This window comes from Dipteris shenzhenensis, chromosome 21 (assembly GCF_047967505.1).
Source record: "Dipteris shenzhenensis isolate YYH24624 ecotype China chromosome 21, Dip_SZ_1.0, whole genome shotgun sequence".
Classification (NCBI taxonomy): domain Eukaryota; kingdom Viridiplantae; phylum Streptophyta; class Polypodiopsida; order Gleicheniales; family Dipteridaceae; genus Dipteris; species Dipteris shenzhenensis.
In genome coordinates this window covers 26,626,692-26,647,526 of record NC_141616.1, presented here as the reverse complement: position 1 = coordinate 26,647,526, position 20,835 = coordinate 26,626,692, and the positions used below count along the sequence as shown (strand labels likewise).

At 43.8% G+C, this 20,835-nt stretch overlaps 1 protein-coding gene across 1 annotated transcript in view; it reads left to right on the top strand.

Moving 5' to 3' along the window:
* The window catches only part of LOC147888693 (uncharacterized), an 80,850-nt gene that overhangs the window by 19,621 nt on the left and 40,394 nt on the right, over positions 1–20,835 (top strand). Inside the window, exons 4-5 of the mRNA XM_087392690.1 lie at positions 15,999–16,097; positions 16,225–16,323. Coding sequence (XP_087248816.1) covers positions 15,999–16,097; positions 16,225–16,323 — 198 coding nt within the window. The remainder of the gene's footprint in view (positions 1–15,998; positions 16,098–16,224; positions 16,324–20,835) is intronic.

The following is a 20,835-nucleotide window of genomic DNA, read 5'->3' as shown; positions in this document are numbered from 1 at the left end:
ACGGTCGATGCAGGTTGGTGCCACACGTGTGGTACGGAATATTTGTACGCAGTTGTACGGAAGCAGGTATGATTTTTGTACGCAGAAGCTGTACAGAAGCAGGTACGTTTTTTGTACGCAGGAGCTGTACGGAAGCTTTGACGACAGATGTACGGAATATGGCGCAGGGTTGGTACGGCGATACAGCGTACGGTGCCACACGTGCAGTACGGCCTACGATCTGTACAGCCGTACGGTCGACGAGACTGCAGGTGCGAGCAGGTACGAATAGCGATGATGCAGTTGGTACGGTACGTGCATGGTACAGATTCCATATAGTCGTACGGACTGTACGGATAGTCGTTTGATTGCTTCGAGTTGTACGGACGGGATGTAGCAGCAGGAGCGTGGGCTGTAGGTTGGAGCTGAACGAGGCTCTGATACCAAATGTGAGAGTTTGGGGAGAGAGAGAGAGAGCAAGAGAGAGTGAGCTTGAGAGCTGAAAGCTTGATAGCTTGGTTGCAATAGAAGAGTGTAAAAGAGTACAACAGAAAGAGTTAGAGATAAGGTTTTGTCCTAGTGACAAAACCTTAGTAGTCACTAACCATAGTTAGTGAACTAACTGCGGTTAGGGGGAAAAACCTCTTAAAGAGGGAAAAGTGCCCCTAACTAGCTTATTAAATTACATTGGTCACTGCTGAATTATATCTATAATTCTAACAGGTGCTTTCTGCCAGATAGGACAGGAGTTCAACCAGCAGCTTACTACAGCCATGGCTATGCAGGATACGGCTCTTGTCCAGTTGAGACAGCAGATTGGTCAGCAAATCACATCTGCCATTGCTATGCAAGATAAGGGTAAGCAACCCGCACCCCAGCAAGGGGACCATTCAGACAGTCAGGATGTTTTCTCTGCTCCACGTAGGGGTTTTATAGCAGATGCCTGTCGTGCCTATGAGCATCAGTCTTCTGGACCATTGCATGTACCCCAGCTTGGGGATTATTTGGACATAGATGATGCATTTTCTGTGCCACAGAGCACCTTCTTGTAGGATGTTAGGCCATCTTTTGGCTCTCAGCTTTCTCCATCTATGCAAGCTGAGCCGTCTCTTTTGGGCAGATCCGTTGGTGTGCATTCGGCTAGTGCTCCTTTCACCGCACCAGCAAGTATGCCTGGAGTTGGCTTGGGTTTATATGGCAGCCCACACCCCTGGGAGAGAGGTCAGTCCTCTTCTCAGCCCTTTGGTATGCCATCATTCTAGAAAGATGCATTTGGCAGAGAGACCCAGCCCGGAGTTCATGCACCTATCGCTCCGCCAGCGAGCACATATAGCCAGATGCAGCCAGTGCATGAGATGGCAGCAGCTTCTATGCAGTAGGGGGTTGGTGGTGGGCAATATGCCACTTTTGAAGGCATGTTGGCAGATTCTTTACGTTCATACAGGGCCCTACTTGAGGCCATCAAACTTGAGATGCCCTTCTCTGATTATGTGAACCTCAAGCGTGATGATGACCGCACTTCTGGAGGCTACACACACAAGAATTATGCAGCCAAGGATATGAAGGACAAATTCACAGTTCATAAGTTTAAAGGGGACACTCGCACTCCCAACGAGTTGGAGAAGTGGCTCATGAAGCTGGAAGACTATTTCCGCTTCTACCCCAAGTTTGAGGAGGAGCGGATCATTTTTGCAGGTATGCATATGCAAGACTATGCCCACACATGGTGGCGATACATGAGGGATTCGCCTAAGAAACCAACCACTTGGAGGGGTTTCAAAGAATTGATGGTCACTACATTTGTATCTCCACTTGTGTTGGATCAATACTTGGTTGAATTTTATGCCTTGTCACTGACCGGTACGGTCCAAGAGTACTTGCAACGTTTTTGGAGGCTTTCCCTGTTTGTGCAGGACGTATCTGAAAAGAGAAAGCTGCTGCGTTTCATCCATGGGTTAAGTTCTTCTCTCGCTGCAGATGTGAAGGCACATAACCCTCAAACAATTGAGAGGGCAGCTCAGGTTGCAGAAGTATTCGAGCCTAAATATGCTGGCAAGCACAGAAATGCCATGGGCAGCTCGCATGCTATTGGGTATGAAGCCTAAGTTTGCTGAGTGGACTGACAAGAAATCTGCAGCAGCACCATTTCCTCGCTTTCCTACTGTCTCGGGTAGTAAGATGCCGTATGCTAGGCCTTACAGGTATCCTGATGCCAAGTCGGGAGGCAAGCCTACTGCTGGAAATGAGCAGGCTGAGATAAAACAGCATACACGGGAAATAATGGACACCAGAAAGAAGGCCAACTTATGTTTTAAATGTGGCGAGAAATGGACTCCTGAGCACAGGAATGTGTGCAAGATGCGCAACAGTGGTACTACCAAGCTCAGCATGATCATTGACCTCTCAGATGACGAGGATTTGTTTGATGCCCTAGGGTCTTTGGAAACGTCTCATGATGAGATGGCAAATACACATGATACAGATGAGGCTCCTGACACTGGAGCCATGAAGGGCACTGACTTTGGATGCACAGTGGGTATGCCATCTGTAGTTGCAGACATGGCTGTAAAAAATCAGCAAGCAAGAAATGACTTGGAGAGTATGGATGCCCTTCTGCAATTGGCTAAAAAGAATATGGAGGATGCCCAAGCCAAGCAGAAGAAGTATGCGGATGAACGCAGGAGGTATCTATCTTTTGAAGAAGGGGATTATGTGCACTTACGCCTCCATAACAACCGTTATGCCTCGCTGAAGGGTAACACCAACACGAAGCTTGCTCACAGGTATTATGGTCCCTACAGGATCATCCGCAGAGTTGGCGAGGTGGCGTATGAGTTGGAGCTACCTAGGACCTCCAGGATTCATAATGTTTTCCATGTGTCCTTGCTGAAGCCACATGTCGGACAGCATGTCCAAGTCCTCCCTGAGCTACCACCTATGGATGAGGAGGGCCACATACTCTATGTTCCGGAGCGCATCATGGGTTTCAGGGATCACGTACTTTGAAATAAAGTCTACACTGAGTATCTTATCAAGTGGCAAGGACTCCCTGAGGATGAGAACTCATGGCAGCCAGAGAGCATTGTCCAAGTCAACCCCTATCTCCTACCGGGCTGATTATTATTTGCTGTTTGCTACACCTATTTAACAGCCCGCATATGAAATTTTGAGGGCAAAATTCTATGGGAAGGGATGGCTGTAATGAAGGGGAAAAAGAGGCCAAGTTAGAGGCCCTTTAGGGGGAAAATGTGGAGGGACTATATAAGTCTCCATTCATCCCCTACTATGTACTTTTTGATGTGACTTCTAATCCTATCTACCCTCCCTTCCTCCTTCCTAACTACGCTCACTCACTCTCTCTCTCTTTCCTACTCCCTCTCAATCTCTCCCTCTCTTTCTTACCCCATTCTCTCTCTCCTACCCTTTCCTCTCCCTCTTCCCCTCTCTCTCTCTCCCTTCTGCTCCTCTATCCCCCTTTCTCCAAATCTGTCCCTACCCCTTCTCTACATGCTATCCTCATGACAAACCTCTACCTCAGTGTGCTTTTTAGTACCTTTACGTGGTAACACCTGCACCGCGTGTATTTGTTTTTATGGAGGTTTATTTGGGACTTTAGCTCCCGCCTGTTTATTTTTAGGGCTGTTTCAAGTAGCATGATCTTTCCCTAACATCTAAAGCAAAGATTTTCTTGCTTGGCATTTTCATAATCCTCTTTCTTCAGAAGAGGATATCTTTGTGTTTGAGGTTTCTTGGGTGGTCTTTGGGAGTGTCTGAGAAACCTATTTCTTGAAGTGTCCGTTGCTTTTAAGATTAGTAAATTTATTTAACTTAGAAGCAAACTAGTTTGTTCCGAAGTTCCAGCTTTCGATTTCCCCCTAGTGTCGTCTTATATTTGGGCATATTTAAAGGTCTTGGGAGAATTTCTTTTCACTTCAACCTTGTAGGTGTCACAGTTGCAATGAAACACGTTTTTTATTTTTTGAAACGTTTTCAAACGTTGCCAAACGTTTGGAAATAAAAAACGCGTTTTTTTGACAGGGGTTTTTGGGGCAAAAGACCCTAAGGTCAATTTTTGGCCCTATTTTTTATCAAAATAGTCAAAGGAGCTATCGCCATCACGCTTTGTTGGAAAATGCTTTCCTGAGCTCACTTCTAAGTGTATGAACATATTAGATTGCTGAAATGTTTTCCTCTATGTTCCTCAGTGTTTTGGGTGTCATTAGTGCATGAAATCATGCATTTTAGGTCCCAGGAATGTGTACTTATATAGTAGGCATATAATTTTTGGTAAAACAGGCGCCTGGGGAAATTTTTGAATCGAAACACGCTTGGAAAATTTTCCAAACGTTTGGAAACGCGTTTCCAAACGTGACATTTCCAAACGTCTGGCAACTATGGTAGGTGTCTTTCAGACCTCTCACGAAACCCTTTATCTTTTGAAATTCATCAATTCCCTTCAAATTAAGGACTGTCTCTCTATAGTATGTACTGGACTAAAGTATTCTTACCCATGTTACAATTGTTCCAAGCTTCCCAGCCCTTTCTAGCTCATATTCAGATAAGAATTCTTTTAAGAAATCTTGTTCAAACTGAGCCCAATACATAGGGATCCTATCATTTTCTCCGAGGCTCAACCACGGTTCATAGGCCTTATTTCCAAGGAAAAGACTCGCCTCCACAACTTGATTTTCAAGAGGGGTGTTTCTGAGTCATTGGAAGTCTTGCCTTTTTTGGAAGAACGTATTTATCACGTCCTTGTTTCGGTAGACCTCTCAACTTGACTTGGAGAAGAATTTTGCCATGGGAGTTACCGATTGAGAATCGGACATCTTGGATATGGCTTTAGGTAGGGTCTTCAATGTATCATTTATAGACCCTAATTGTTTTTATATATTTACTATTTAGTTTTCTAGTTTGATGAATTTCGAATACAGAATTCCGTAATCACTATAATCTATATCCTCCATTTCCATAATATCCTCATGAGTTTCCCCATGTATTTCTTCTTTGACTATTGCCTTACCTTTTCCAGACCTTTCCTCGCTTTCCCTAATCATTTCATCTCTTTTTGGACTTGCCATTTTTGTAAAATGAGAATTTTCCAGATATTATAAAGCACAAAGATTTATAAGAGAGAGAAAAATGGGATGCCCACTTCCCTGGTATTTGTTCGAGGTCTTGGAATTTAATTTCATAGTCGTCTCTCTCCTTGCTTTGCAGTCTTTGCTTTCGATCCCGCTCTTTAAATTTGCTTCGTCCACAAACTCGATCTCCTCGATTTCAGTCTTGATTTTTTGCTTTGAATTTGGCAAAGCCAATGGTCAGAGTACCTTAGGATCTTAAGACCTTGGAAAATACACAGGAAAACCGAGAGAGAGGGGGGTAAAAAGAAATAGTGTGACGTGGCTTTTTACAGTGGTATGACCTTTGTATGACTCTTGGGTTCTCTGTATATTCTCGCGGTCTTCTTTGTAGATTGAGGAATTCGGCCCCTGATCATACCAAATCATCTCAGCGTCTTCAATGAAATAGTCTCAGCCCACAGATATATGATGGCTTGGTTGCCTTCTGTTCTGGCGCCTCACAAATTGATTCAAAGCGTGAAATCGCGCATCGATTCAAGGAATGCTTGCAAGTCGCATCGCCCTCTCTTCTCCAGCAAAGAGCTTTTCCCTAGCTTTTTCTTTCCTTGATCATGAAGGGTTGGAATTAACTCACGAACTCAACCTGTAAATGGATGTCCACCTCTAGAATACCTTCGTTTCTTCTTTAAAAACTCAATGAATACCAACTACATTCTAGTGCCCATAGTAAATAGTTATTCATAACTTGCAAAGTTCAAACTGAGAATTCCCAACAATAGACAATGGACAATCTCGCTCAGCAGGCCTTTGAAATGGTGATTTATAGGCTCTTTATAGATCAAAGAAAAGCTACATCCTCTTTTGGACCAGCTGCAATTGCGTTGAAAAAGAGATTGGGCAGCGAAGTAAAAAGACGCGCCTGCAGCTACTTCCTAGCTACATTCCACGCAAATAGAACCTTGCAAAACCTTTGCTAGTCTTGTGAAATTGGTCGTAGATTCTGTCATGTTCAGGTTATTTTGTACTGCTCCCTTCCCACAAACCGACTTGGCTTTGATACCAATGTTACAATCTCTACATACAAGGAGGGCTCCTTCAACATTTAGCACTGATCACTAAGACCCAAAAGAGAGCTTTGTCGGAGTCATCCTCTTGTGAAATCAGCCTTGAGTTCCTTTTCACCTCTCAGATGCATCTCTTTCTCTCTCTCGAGTCTTTCCTCTTGCTGAGTCCTTGCCACTTGGCTTGTTCATTTGGTGCCAAGTGTCCTACAAGAACATTTCTTTAGAGCCCTCTCAATATGGCTTCCTTTTGCACCACTTCAATAATGCTTAAGTCTAGGATTAATGCTAGACCTCAGTCATCTAAGCCCCGATCAATGCAAGCACCGTCGAGCCCTCTGGTTTCCTGCCTCACCACAACCAAGCTGAACGCTTCCACGATTATGGTTGACGTAACAGGGCCCGACCCATTGGGTTTGGGTTAGGCCAACCTCCAGGTTGGCCTGCATAAGGAAGCTGACCATATGTATATATAGGCTCCCCGGGAGTCCACCCTCTTTTCATCACTTGTTCTCGAGGTTTTTGCCCATCAGTAAAGGGAAATTTCTCTTGATTTTGGTGTTGGATCTCTCCACCTCCATCACATCTTTTCTTGCATGTGAGTTTGCTGTTTTGCTCTCAGTGTCCAGTTCACAATTACGCTTGAGTTTGCTGTTTTGCTCTCAGTGTCCAGTTCACAATTACGCTTCACTTTCACAAAATCCCCTAAAAAATAAGAATCTTGAGACAACTCAGGCCAAGAGGGTTCAAAGACTGGCATTAATTCAGACAGCAAGCCAACAACAAATAGTAAGGATGGTGGTTTCCTCAAGCTTTAGCCATGAGCAAGGTCTTGGTACAGCCATGGAAATCAAGATCTGATGATTTGTCATATTTAAGTGCAGATTTCCATGTAGTGCCCATGTGGCACATATGTTGGAATATAGTAGTCACCTCCCCACTTGTGAGCCCCCACTCAAATGAAGTGGACATGGGGGAGGACGACCTGCATGTAGATCAAGAGATCCGAGAGATGCCATGGGGCAGACAGAATGAGTTAGTACAGAGATGCCATGAGGGCTTGATCTTAGAAGAGAGTTGCCATGTGGGCGGCATACAGGCTGCCATGTGTGCACCAGAAACAACAGCACAGTTGGCTGCAATAGGCTGGCAGTGGGTAGTGAGTCAGTACAACAGTTGTATGGCTATAGAACTACACGTACTGTGGGCTATGCCAGTGGCTTGGATCTGGTCAGCAGCAGCAGGTACAGATGGTTGGAGCAGGCACATGATAGAGCAGGTGGTACAAGTGCAATTTTGCAGGAGAATACAGCCTATTTATAGGCAGTATGGGCGGGTACTAGTCAGTTGGCAGGCCAATACAAGGCAGTAAGCAAAACAAGACTAAAACTGGATGCAGATTTGGAGCAAGCAGATGTGGATGCTACTCTTTATAAGCAGCTTGTGGGCAGCCCAATTTATTTGACGACAACCAGGTCAAGTATGTCTTATCAATTAGTATATGGCACATCCCAAAGGCAGCCATTGGATTGCAATTAAAATAATCCTCAAGTACATCAAGATACATCAAGACTACTGTGAATTTTGGGTTTTTTAATGGCAGATCCAAAACTGTACAGCTGCAAGGTTTTTTTGACAGTCATTGGGAAGACAGCAAGGGTAGGAAGTCTACAACAATGAGAGTATATTATGGTTGAGTAAAAAGCAGAACACAATTGCTCTTTCTTCCATAGAGGCTGAATATATGGCTGCTACTGCAGCAGTGTGTAAAGCAATTTGGCTTCAAAGGTTGCTTGGTGAGGGGGAATGCTCGGATAATGCTCTCATTGATTGCAATCATTTTAATCATATTTGGTTGTCAAACGGAAGGTTACTTTGGTTACTAGGCCTGAGACTTGTGTAACAAGTGTTCAGATGTTGGAAATATTGCTATATTTAAGTTAGTGGCCAATGCATTAATTAGTTAGGAGGGTTAGGGCACTTCTTCCGTCTAAGGTTTCTTTCTCTAACCAGGTTGAGTTTAGGTTTGTGTGAGTTTTAACCCTAGTCTGGGTTAACCTATGGTTTTAGGGTTTTGTGATGTTGATGGCCCTTTGTAATCTCATTCTTGCAATTTCTTTTCACCTCAGCTCCACATTTTGCTTGCTTCAACATCTCCATCTCTCACTTCTGGTGTCAGAGCCTGCTTTGCGATCCTGCCCTTGCACTTTCCACTCCATTCCCAGCCTTGGAGATGATTCTGTCAGGAAGCCTCCACACAGAGATTTAGTCAAGCTGTTTCCTGCAGTTGTCTTCCTCAGCCACCTGTATGGAGTTGTGCGCTTGCTCAAGTGCACTTGTAGAGCTGTTCTGCATCCTTGTGACTTGGTCTGGTACAGATTTTGAGGTTTTGCTATTGTTTTCGGGGCAGTCTACAGCTGTTTCGGTGGTCGAATCCCTGCTCAGGCTGCCGTGCAGCATTTGCTTTGAGGGCGACAGCATCCTGCCTCATGTGGTGCATGCTTTTGCTGTTTCTTGCCTTTTTTTGCAGACACGCTGCCCTACAGCCTCATAAGAATTCTTTCTGACAGGTGCTGCTGTTGGAGGCCATTTCTGCAGCTGTTTTGCTGATTTTGGGGTGCGTGCAGCTATTCAGTGCTGTGTGTACAGTTTGCCTGCTGCAGATTCACTTCGAAGCAGGCAGCCCTCATTTGGAGGCCATGCTAGCTGTGAAACATCTGTTTCTACCTTCTGCATTCATATGGATGCCTTTTGAGCTGCCTCTGAACAAGGAACATACAGCAAACATTGCATTTTTGGGGAAGTTTTAATTGTACACTAATGCTGTTCTGAAGCTGCCAAAATTGAGGTAAAAAACTCTTTTTTTGTCCAGGCTTTCTAGCTTGATTTGGAGGAGACTTTTCTGGTGCTTTTGCTGCTGAAGGGCATTAGTGTTTTTGGACTCCTCAAACAGTCCACTCCTTGGCAATGTTAGGATGCGTAAAAGTGATTCAATGTTAGATCAATTGACTAAGATGCAGGATTTTAAAGAACAATTGCTTAATATTGATGAGATTATTGCTGATCGGAAGCTTCTGTCCACAACTCTGGATTCTTGGTCAGAGTCTTATTTGTCTTTTCATACTTGTTTGAATCTGTCTATGAGGGGTAGTACAGTTTTACTCACTCTTCAGGAACTAGTGACGCTGGTATTTTAAGAAGAACAGACAATGAAGAATATGTCCGTTGATGTGTATGATGGTGATCAAGCCTTGTTGGAAAAAGGCAAAAACAAGCCTAATTTTGGTGGCTCTTTGTCTAGGACGGATTCAGCTCAGCCATCAAGAAAATCTCTCCAAATGCAGTCAACCCAAAAAGAAGGGTAAATGCCATTAGTGCCAAAAGCCTAGACACCATGTCAATGAATGCAAGAAGGCGTTGGAGAAAGAAGGGAAAAAGAAGGAAGTTGGAACGGTAGTTTCATATTCCAATGCATCAGATGCAAACAAGGATAGCGCTTTAGCAAACTTTGTGGCTGAAGATTGGTCTTTTTGCTTTGTAGTTATGATACCAGGTGCGATGCCAACCAACCATGAGTTGCCTCATTCCGTGCGAGTGATGCTTCAGCTGCAATCTGGTACTTTGATAGTGGGCCTTTTAACTTCCAGGAACAATTTGTTTGCTGATTTTTAGCTTGCTCCAAATGGCAAGACAGTGTCTTGTGCCAACAATTCTTCATACCTTGTGAAGGGATTGGGAGGATTTTGCTGTCATTAGTTGATGGGACTGATTTATGCCTTCTAGACGTCCTTCATGGTGCCAGGGATTATGAATTTGCTGTCAGTTTCCTCTTTGGGAAAAGAGGTTTTGCTGTCATTTGACGATGGTATGTGGATTGTGAGGGATAGAGAGAAGGACTATCGGATAGTCACTACAGGCATTTTAAATCAGGGTTTCGACTAGCTGGACAAACATGACAGCAGCATGTCAAATGCATGTGTGTCAACAATTGAAAACTGCAGAATTATGGCATGAAAGAAATGGCTGTGTGAACTATGGTAATTTGTAGGTATGCAGAGATATGGAATGAGATTTTAAATCAGGTTTGTACCAGGTGGACAAACATGACGGCAGTATGTCAAATGCATGTGTGGCAACAGTTACTTCAAAGATGCAAAACACAAATTATGGCATGAAAGATATGGCTATGTGAACTGTGGTAGTTTGCAGTTAGTGCAAAGACATGGCATGGTACAGCACATGCCTTCTTTGGAGACCCCTCTGAGACATGTCTATGGAGGGTGCATATTGAGAAAGACGTGTCTAAAGCGCCTTCAAGCAGCCAATTTAAACATTTTCCATGAACCATACAAACCACACAAGGGGCACCCAAGGGGGTTAGCCCATATCCAACACCCCCCGTCGGCTAAGCACCTTAGGTAGACATGACCAAATCAAAGGCTTGCCCATAAATTAGAGGGGGACTCGACAAACTGCATGAACCAAAGTCCTCCCAAATTGCACAAAGGCGTGTCACCACCACAAATGGAGCCACCCAGCTGCCGATGCATGCGAACTGCCGCCACCCGAAATTGTCGCACTTAATGTAGCGGCCACACACGGATCACGACACCTCCGCGTGTAGTTAAAGTCGGTCGCCAAACAGTCTGCACGGTGATAAGGAAAAAATGGAAAGACAACCAGGAATTATATACTTCACCACGTCAGATAGGTGAGACTTCATAGGGATCAACTGCAATGTGGGCTCGTACATGATGAGCTTATGAACCAAATTCCAGAGTATGTGTCTTTGTAATAGGCACCGAGACAAACCCCCATAAAAAACTGACTGAACATAAATCACACGGACTCAGAGAGAACCAAAGGACTACACAACCCGAGACAACTAGACTTTAGAACTGAACTTTCCTCAACAACTCAGAGAACAATCAGCCTCAAAATACTACGAACCCACAGCCCACATGAAGGTTATCTTTGGGACTTTTCAAGACATCAACCCACAATCAAGATCCCACAGCCAAGACTCGTAAGCCTCCATCAAGAGCAACAGCTCGTAACTCTTGACGTGATCATAACTGCTCCACAGCATCTCCTTCTCAAACACCGAGCTCCAGCATTCCTTAACTCTCCCCAAAGCTGCAGTAAACAACCAAACAGTGAAAGGGACTGGCTAGCAGGTCGCATCAATCATCTCTGCTCTTACACAACTACATCCAGCGTCTGTATCTTTCTCTTGCTCGTAGAGTACTCCACACTCATAGCTTCATGTCGCCAACAGTCCTCCAGTCAGCAGAACTGATACCACGGCTATGCCTCAAGCTTTTACTAAGGAATAGCTCATAATCAGTCATCTACAAGCCCACACGGAAGACATCTCAAGCAACAGCCTCAGCCTCTTCTATTTCCCGTATTGTATGCTTTCCGTCACTCAAGATATTTTGCTCAAAACCTCCATGATAGCTATACTTCTCACAGCCAAGAAACCCACCACTCCAGTAAGAGTAAACAGCCCGTTGGAAAACAGCGCCAACTCACAGCTTCTCTTTTTCATGGTGTATGCTCTCCCTCTATTGTCCAAAATCCTCTAGCGCGCAGTAGCCACGCCCAGCCAAATCCCAAAGCTCTCAGTCGCCCTTCAAAGTACTCTGGCCTCCGTAGTTAAGACGTCCTTCTACAACCAGCAGCTCACGGTCTCCTTGTGCCATCTTTCCCAGGCCATGTTCAAGCTCTCGACCCCCAAACTTCAGAAGCTCCTCTCCAAGGCAACCGTCACACCCTCTGCTTCCCCTCTATTCATTTGTCTCCTGGTCTGAGCAGTCACGACCCCCAGCTCACAGAACCCGCGATCACCTCTCTTCGCTCATGGAGTTCCTGCAATCGAGTCACCTCTAGTAACTCAAGCTCCCAGACTCAGTCTCCTCTCCAAGGTCCTCGGTATGCCTTCCTCTGCGCAATCCTAGCCCCCCCGCGTCTGAGCTCCTTTCAGCCACTCAGCAGCGACCTGCATGCCCATGATGCTTGAACCTTTTCTCAGAGCTCTTCTCCACTCGCAGTAATGCTTCTCACTTTTCAACAGAGACTTGAAGAGTTCTGCTCTTTACATGTGACGACCCTTTCATCAAGAGGCCTCCATCCACACAGCTTGTCACACCCAGCCGGACTCCCTCCACGAGCTGCTTGTCCTCTCAGAATTCCTCTGCGAGCTTCTCCCACACCCCTCTTCAACTCCACTCCTCCTGTAGTCGTCGCGACCCTCCTCTTTCAGCAACAGTCCCGTCCTTTGACGCCCAGCCGCCACCTTGCCATCCAGAAGCGCCTCCTTCATTCTCACGTAGCCACCTTTGCATGAGCAAGATGCCTTCCCAATCAGTCCAGCCACCTCAGCCTAATCTGCCACCTCATCAGTGACATTTTACCACTCTCACGACATTTCCCCCAAATCACGTTAAATGCACATTTTGGACCTTTAGTCACACAATTCCCACACACATTAGCATGCACATTAAAGCTTGCATGCACCCCCGTGCACACACATGAAAAGCCCCTTGACATGGACACCATAACATATCAAATTCCTGTAACATGCAAGTGCACATTGACTCAGGAAAATAAAAAAAAAACCCTTCATGACTTGAAAGTTGACTTTACATGACCCTAAAAACATTCCATTTGACCACACACTGGACACCCTTACTCTGGAAGTCTGGTACAACCACATTGCATTTCATCATTTCCCATGAAGTCCCTGCAAAACATACTTTATTATCTCAAAAAAGTATACATCAGTCCATCATGCTTGTGAAAGAAAAATTCACAAATGCCAACAGCCCACACCTACCCTAGATGTGTACAACTATGTGCCTACCCACAGCTATATACAGTGCTAAAAAACTTGATACAGGTTTTGTGCTATCAACAGGTCGCCATATCTTGTGAGAGACCAAACGCGGGACAGCCACCTACCTACTCTGACACCATGTCAACTCACCAGAAGACACCATGGGTGGCAAGCGGAAGTGCGTGGGTGCAGGGGTCCCACTCCGCGCCCCATAGCCGTGCTAGTCTCTCTCTCTCCCCCAAAAAGTCTCAGAGGGATGGGAGAGAGAGTTCTAGATCCACCTTTATATCCAAGGCATTCAACCTCCAACAATGCTTATGGGATTGATATGCCACAAATCCACGTGTCCAAAGCTCCTTCAATCAGCCAAATTTAACCCATTTGCCATGAACCATACAAACCACACAAGGGGCACCCAAGAGGGTATATCCAACAAGAACTGCTTTACAGGAAGCTAGAATAGTCTGCAGATAACTGTTACAAACCCTGCAGGATATCAGACTTTCAGCCCCTCTCTCTAGTAGCACAAGGGCTGGTTCGAGAGGAACAAGAGGAGCAAACTTTGCTGATACAGATTGGATGAGTTCACTGTATGATATAGATGAACCTAACAGTTCTGAGGATGCTCTAGATAATAAGCATTGGATTCGAGCCATGGAGTTAGAAATGGATTCTATGCTGAAAAACAATACATGGGAACTAGTGGATTTGCCCATATGGAAGAAAGCTTTTGGAACAAAGGGGTGTACAAAATCAAAAGAAAATCAGATGGTACCATTGGTAAGTACAAGGCAAGGTTGGTTGGCAATGGCTATTCTCAGCAAAAGAGGATATAGATACCCAATAAATACCAGTGAGGGTCTACCGAAAGTTCAACTAAGAGTACCCTTCATGTCAAGAAGGAGAAGAAGGATCTGTTGATAGTCATCCTGTATGTGGATGATATGCAAATCACAGGCACAAGTCAAGAAAAAATTGCAGATGTAAAGAATGATCTTGAAGCTTCGTTTGATATTCTGATCTGGGTCTGTTAGACTATCATTTGGGCATTCGTTTATGCCTTCAGATGAGGGCATTGTGCTCAAATTGTCAAAATACATTCACGGCAAGCCTATTTCAACTCCCATGGAGCTAGGGTTGAGGCTGTCCATGCATGATGGAGATGAACCTTTGGATTCTTTTATGTGCAGTTAGGCTGCCATCCAGATATTCTCTACAATACTCATAGATATTCAATTCAGTGTATCCTAGTTGAGCAGGTATTTGCATGCTGCCCAAGGACACAGCATTGTTGCACTGGAAAGCGTGTTTTCAGATATTTGCAGGGTACTCAGTCTTTTGGTTTGTTGTTCTATTGACAGTTCATACATTTCTTGCTCGAGCAAGAAACAATCCAATGTGGCAACATCATCTTGTGAAGCGGAGTACAGGGTAGCCTTCACACCTATAGTAGAATGTGTATGTGTAGATCTTTGTGGTGGTTTGCAGCCATCTACTTCAATACTATGGCAGTGGCATGTTTGATCTACTGTTCTATACATCAGAATGTTGCAGATTTTTTCACCAAGGCTCTATCCAAAGAAAAGCTGAAGCTTTCTGCAAAGCTTTGGGCTTAGTTCCATTTGGTGATTGAGATCACCCCTTGTACACCAAGATATTGTCACGGCAGGGGGGTGTTGGAATGTTGTAATAGTTGAGGCAATGACCAATGTCTTAATTAGTAGGAGGGTTAGGGACACTTTTATTCTAACGTTTTTCCCCTAACCATAGTTAGTGGTCCATTAATGCAGGATTTTAGGGTTGTGTCATATTGACAAACCTTTGTAATCTCATTCTTGCAACTTCTTTTCACTAGAGCTCCATGTTTTTGCTTGCTTCACCATCTCCATTTCTCAAATCAGAGTCCCATAGCTCTAGGTCTAGGCTTCTCATTTAGAACGTGATGTCAGTTAAGCTTGAGGTATCTAGGGTCCTCTAAATTTTTAGGACCATACATGTGGTACGATACATGTCTCGCTAGGTTTAACCTCACTTAGGGTTTAGGGTTGCTCTTATAACACCCTCACTTTTTGTATTTTCAAGTGTGTGCAATTCATTTCATCTTTGCTCAGCCCCTGGCCAAGGAGTTTTAAGTGATTGAGCTGTTAGATGCCCACACTCAAGAGCTTGGACTTTATACTCTTTCGCTTGATCTGAGCATAGTGCCTTAGAGGCAGGAGTTTTTCCCTTCCTGGTTGACATTTTTATAACTGTGGGCACAGTTTTCTGCTTTAGAATTGACGATTTCATCAGTTTTATGACTGTGTGATGCATGATGTGCGGTGGTATAGATTTTCAGTTAATGGTTATAACTTTCTTGTTTTAATTAAATAATTCCTTGTAAATATGCTTCCACATAAGAACAGTTTTGACATCGTGTTTCATTGCCTGTTAGATAAGCATACAAGCAAAAGAATAGCCGTAGATAGGGCAAGGACCTCCAATGTGGCTTCAAGGGTCTTAAAACCACTTCTTTATTGCTTGCCCATTGATCCATTTTCCATTTTACCTTACCTATCACATTTCTATTCTTACCCTCTTTAAATGAACAGCAATAAACTCTTCTAAAACATCAATCGCAAGGGTGCCAAAAGAAGAGGAGACGGGGTTAAAGGTTTAGTTGCCACTGTTTATCTGTTCATCTATATTGAGATAATGGTAAGAATACAGCTTTCCAAAAGGTCAATCATTTAGAGGTGGATGAACATATTTGTGGTGACAAGGTCAAAAGGCATTTTGACATCCACAAGGCAGCAGTAGTCCCGAGAGTAGGAGCAAAAGATTTTTCTGTCTGGTCTTTGTGTGTGTGTATGTGTGCATGTGCGCACATTGCTGTGTTGGTGGTTGTATGACAATGTGTGTGGATGCACGCTCACATGAGTGTTAGAATGTGTGGGTGCATGTGAATCAGTGGTTGGTTGTCCGGCCTGATCATTGAAAATTAAAGGATGAAGTGAGAAGATCCCTAAGAATGACTTTCCAGTTGTATTATTGCAGGAAAAGTGGCCATTGCTGCATACATTGGCGACTACAGGGCAAGCATTTCAATTGGATAAATTTCTAAACCAGGGAGTTGATGTGAACATGGTTGATAAGGTACTTTTACTTTCTTTCCCACCATTTCTAAAGCAAAACTTTATTGTGGTACTGTTTCTGTTGATTCAAAAAAAATCATAATGAAACCTCCCTTGGTTCCTGTTGATCTGATAGTCAGTTGTGGCAGGATGGATATAGTGCACTACAGAAGGCAGTGCTGGCTAAGAAGGAGATGTCAGTGAATCAACTTCTTAGAGCAGGAGCTGATGCAACTGTCTGTGACCTTGTAAGTAATGTATTAGCTGGTAAATTTAAGGCGGGTGAAAAAGGTGATTTTTCTAATGCTGCTTTTTAAACTCTCTCTATATTACCACTAGAGCCAATTGCGAGTATTAGTAGTGTGATGATATCATCGGTAATGAAGTGCTTCTAACCTTCTTAAAATTTGAAGTGATTTCCTTTGTCCAATGTACCGGTTCATGTGCTTGATGGACAGCTTGTTTTTTATTAGGGATAAAAGGTGGGAAACTGTGCTGTTCTTTGTTATTATCCTATTATGCAACTTCAGTTGGGCTTTAGAAATCATGGTAAAAGCTGTCCAATAAGAAGAAGGTTGAATTTGAAGCTGAGTAAGAGTCCATCTTTCATCTATCGTGACCCATCTTTGTGGTTATTTTGACTAAACAAGGCTAATAGGTTTAATTTGACAAAGCTGAGTCACGGCTAGCTGCCATGTTTTGGCATGTGTTCGAACAAATTTTCATGCGTACCAGTTTGATAGTGTAAAACCTGTCCAATGAACTGAAGCTAAGACTCCATCACTCACCTATTGTGACCCATCTATGTGGTGAGTTTGACCTAACATGGCTTATAGGTGTAATTTGACTGGTGTGAGTTGCGAGGTTAGCTGCCATGTTTACATGATCCCTCTAAGTTTTGTCCTGTATATGATTAAATTTTTATGCATATCAATGAGGTAGTACAAAATGACATGTGGCTTGGAGAGATTATCATAGGTGTACTACCATTTCACGACGACGATTGGTTCTTCGGACAATTCTTGCACAAATGTGGTTGAAGGCATCCCAAAGAAACGTTGTTTCCTTACTTTCTCTTTCTGCTCAAAAGTTAAAGGGAGGTTTCAACCAAGCCCGGGCTGCCATAGGGGATACTTTTCTTTTCATACCTTTGGCTTTGAAAACTCGTATTGAGTTTTAGTGGGTGCAAAACCACTAATCTTGTCCTGTAATTCAACACAATCGCTATTGCATCATCATTCAACGTGTTGACATATTTACCCTTGACTTCATTTTGATTGTATCCGTCAAGCGAAATATGTAGTCTTTGACTTGAACAAACTTGGCTAAAGGTTTGGGGATCTTCATAACTCTCTCTCGCCATTTATTAATATACTTAGCTATTGATAAGTTTTTTTGCGTGAGAATCTACACTTGTCCCATGCTTTGGAAGCAAGGTAAAAAATGTTTTCAGAACTCCAGTTTGAAATCCTCCCAAGTAATTGGAGCCACACCATCTGTAACAAAAGTGGTATTTTAGTAGCCTTTTCATTAGCCTTGTACTTTGTACTTTGTACTTTAGGCTCTAGATTGATGCCATTGTCCCCATCCACCCCTCATTGTACACTTTGGATGTGACATCTAATCCTATCTACTCCGACCTCCTTCCTCCTATGTGTTGCCTATACTCTCTGCCCATTCTCTCTCTATCTTTCTCTTTCCCCTCACCCTTTTGTGCATTTTCGCAAGGCGTTTGACACAGTCTTGAGAGCCCGCCTCATACGGCGCCTACAGGATTTGGGTTATGACTAGGAGATCATTTGGGCTGTCATGGCACTTTACGAGAGAGTCGCAGGCAGGGTCCAATTTGGGTGGATAGACGAGATCATGAGCACTATTGGGGTCAAACAGGGGTGTCCTTTATCACCTACCCTGTTTGGCCTTTACATGGACGAGCTCAAGACAGTGATGCAAACACTAGGAGGGGATGGTTGCTCTCTTACTGGCATGTTGATCCATATATTGCTTTATGCAGATGACGTGGCTCTTCTATCTTCCTCTACAGAGGGACTCCAGAGACACCTTGACGCACTTCAATCCTTTTGTGAGTCTCACGATCTGAAGGTCAACCTAGGTAAAACCAAGGTTATGATCTTCAATACATCTCGAGCCATCATGCGCCAGGAGCAGTTCACGTTTGATGGGTCACCTGTTGAGATAGTTTCATCATACATGTACCTTGGGGTTGTCTTCTCCGGACCCATCTTCACTATGAGATCTGCGATGCAGGCACGCTTGGGCAGAGGATACGCTTCATTGGCGAGATGAAATTGAAACCTCTTTCTCTCATTTCTCTATAAAATATTACTCGTAAAGGACAGCAAAGACACTCTCTTTTCTCTCCCTCTCTCCCTCTCTCAACAGATACACTAGGGCCCAGGACAATCGTCGGGCTGGATCCCCCCGAAGGTTTTTATTCATCAGAGAGAAATCAAGTACATGAGTTCAGCGTAGAAGCTGTTCATACATATCCAAAAACGTGAATAAATATCATTACATGAGCTCTAAGGCTCTCTTTCTTGGCAACAAGCCACTTGTCAAATTCTACATTACTTTCCTAATTACATGCCACTAAGGCAACTCTGGAGTCTTCGAAGCACTTGGTCACGCGAACCGCCTCCTAGACTCTTGGTAGGCTCCCGTAGTGCTTAGGAAATCAACCCTTCCTAGTACCTGCAACAATTAATGAAAGCGCATCACCATGGCACCCATTAATTGTTAGCACTTTGCATGCAAATAATACACTGTGGACTAATTCTAGTCACGGTGGGCGTCCCCACTGAACACATGTGCACACATAACAAATATAAAAATATATATTCATTCTCTGGTTGACCGAAGTCAACGCTCTTGATCATAATTAAGGGGCTTTGACCAATGATCGAGGCGCCTTAATTATAGTCAAGTCTCTCCAACCGAAGTTGGCACAACTCTCCAACCGAAGTTGGCACATCTTGGTTAACCGTAGTTAATCCTCTTGGCGCATGTCAAGTCTTGTTGATCGAAGTCAATACTCTTTGATCGTAGTTAGCTCTGTGGTTCTCTGGTTAACCGTAGTTAACCCTCTTGGTAATAAACCAAGTCCCCCCGATCGAAGTCAGGTTTACTTGACCAGAGTCAAGTATCTTTGACCGTAGTCAATTCTTTGACCATTAAAAGAACTCTTTGACCATAATTAACACATAAGAAAACTCTTTAATCATGATTAAATAAATGGTCAACTGTATTTTGACTTAGGATATTTACATTGTGGTGACATCCCCTCGGCTTCTATTCAGTTGACCTCAACTGAAAAGCTTCCTTGTAAACATCCAAAAGCTGTGGATGATCGGACAACATGTCTTCATCCATCCACTTGGCATCTAATGCCGTATGAGTTGCACTAACTCTGTATGGGGGCCTATTGGGTGGCTCGCTGCCAGGAATAAGTTCTATGCCATGATCCTCAGGTCTCTCAGGGGGTGGCGCAAAGTGTCAGAAAAGCAATTTTTAAAATTTTCAAGGAACTGAAATTTATGCTGATCTGCCTCACTTATTTCAGCATGCATTTCCACATCTCTCTCTTTTACAAAAATCATGTAAGCTGAAACTGCAGACTTTATTTCTTTTCCAACAAAACTATTTGATACAATGGGAATAGTTTCCCCTCTATTCCTAGCAACCACACAATATACTTTGCCCCTATGTGCAAACTCCAGCACTCTTTCAGGAAAAGTCAACTTCACTGCCTTGCGATGGAACCAAGGCATACCGAAGACTACATCATGATGTTTCAGTGGAGAAATGAAGAAGTCTTCCTGATCCACATAACTTTGTACATGAAGACGGAGCTTCCCTATCAAGGGAGTGACTGGCACAGGGTTCCCACAGAACATTTGATCGGCATCCAAAGCCCTGCCCAACTCCTCCGTCTTTATTCCCAGTCTCAGGGCTAGGTCCTCTGATATGAAATTATCAGTTGCCCTTGGATCAAATAAAATCAGCGCTTGCTGGTCTCTGACTTTGTCCCATGATAGCGGCAATTCTCGTTCTTTTGGGTTTGAAACATGACCCAGTATTTCAGGAATTCCTCTTGCCATTGGCTTTTGTGGTCCCCGTGGCTTCTCTGCCTCTTTTCCCTTCGAAGTTGAAGGCTTTTCTGGGCACTGGGTAGCCACATGCCCCTCTTTTCCACACTTAAAGCATTTTCCATCTCTGCGAAAATCAGCTATCTGTTCATGAGTGAATGGGGATTTGCCTTTATATGACTTTGAAAACTGAGTCCCCCTCGGCTTCTAAGACTGAAACCCTTTCTTTTCAACTTTGGGATACTCTTTCTTTTCTGATTTTGAAAAATCAGTTTTCTTTCTTTCAGCACGTCTTGCATGCAAGGATAGTACTGTAGATGGATCTTGTAACGGCACAAGACTAGCTACTAAAGCTGAATGCATAAGGTCTTGAATGTTCTTTCTCCCCAAAGCATTCACTACTGCCTGAATTCTTGGACTGAGACTTGCTCTATACTTTCTCATTTGGGTTCCTTTGGAGATCTTTTTGAAAGGTGCAACCTGCAAATAAGCATCCCAAAACTTTTGGTTGTACACATCCATTGTATCTCCTGCATTCATATGCAAACTGTCCCAATCTTGAAGAACATGATCTCTAAACTGTTTAGGCATAAACTGCTGGTAGAAGGCTTTCTTGAAGTCCTTCCACCTCTTTGGGGCTGACCCATTTGTGGT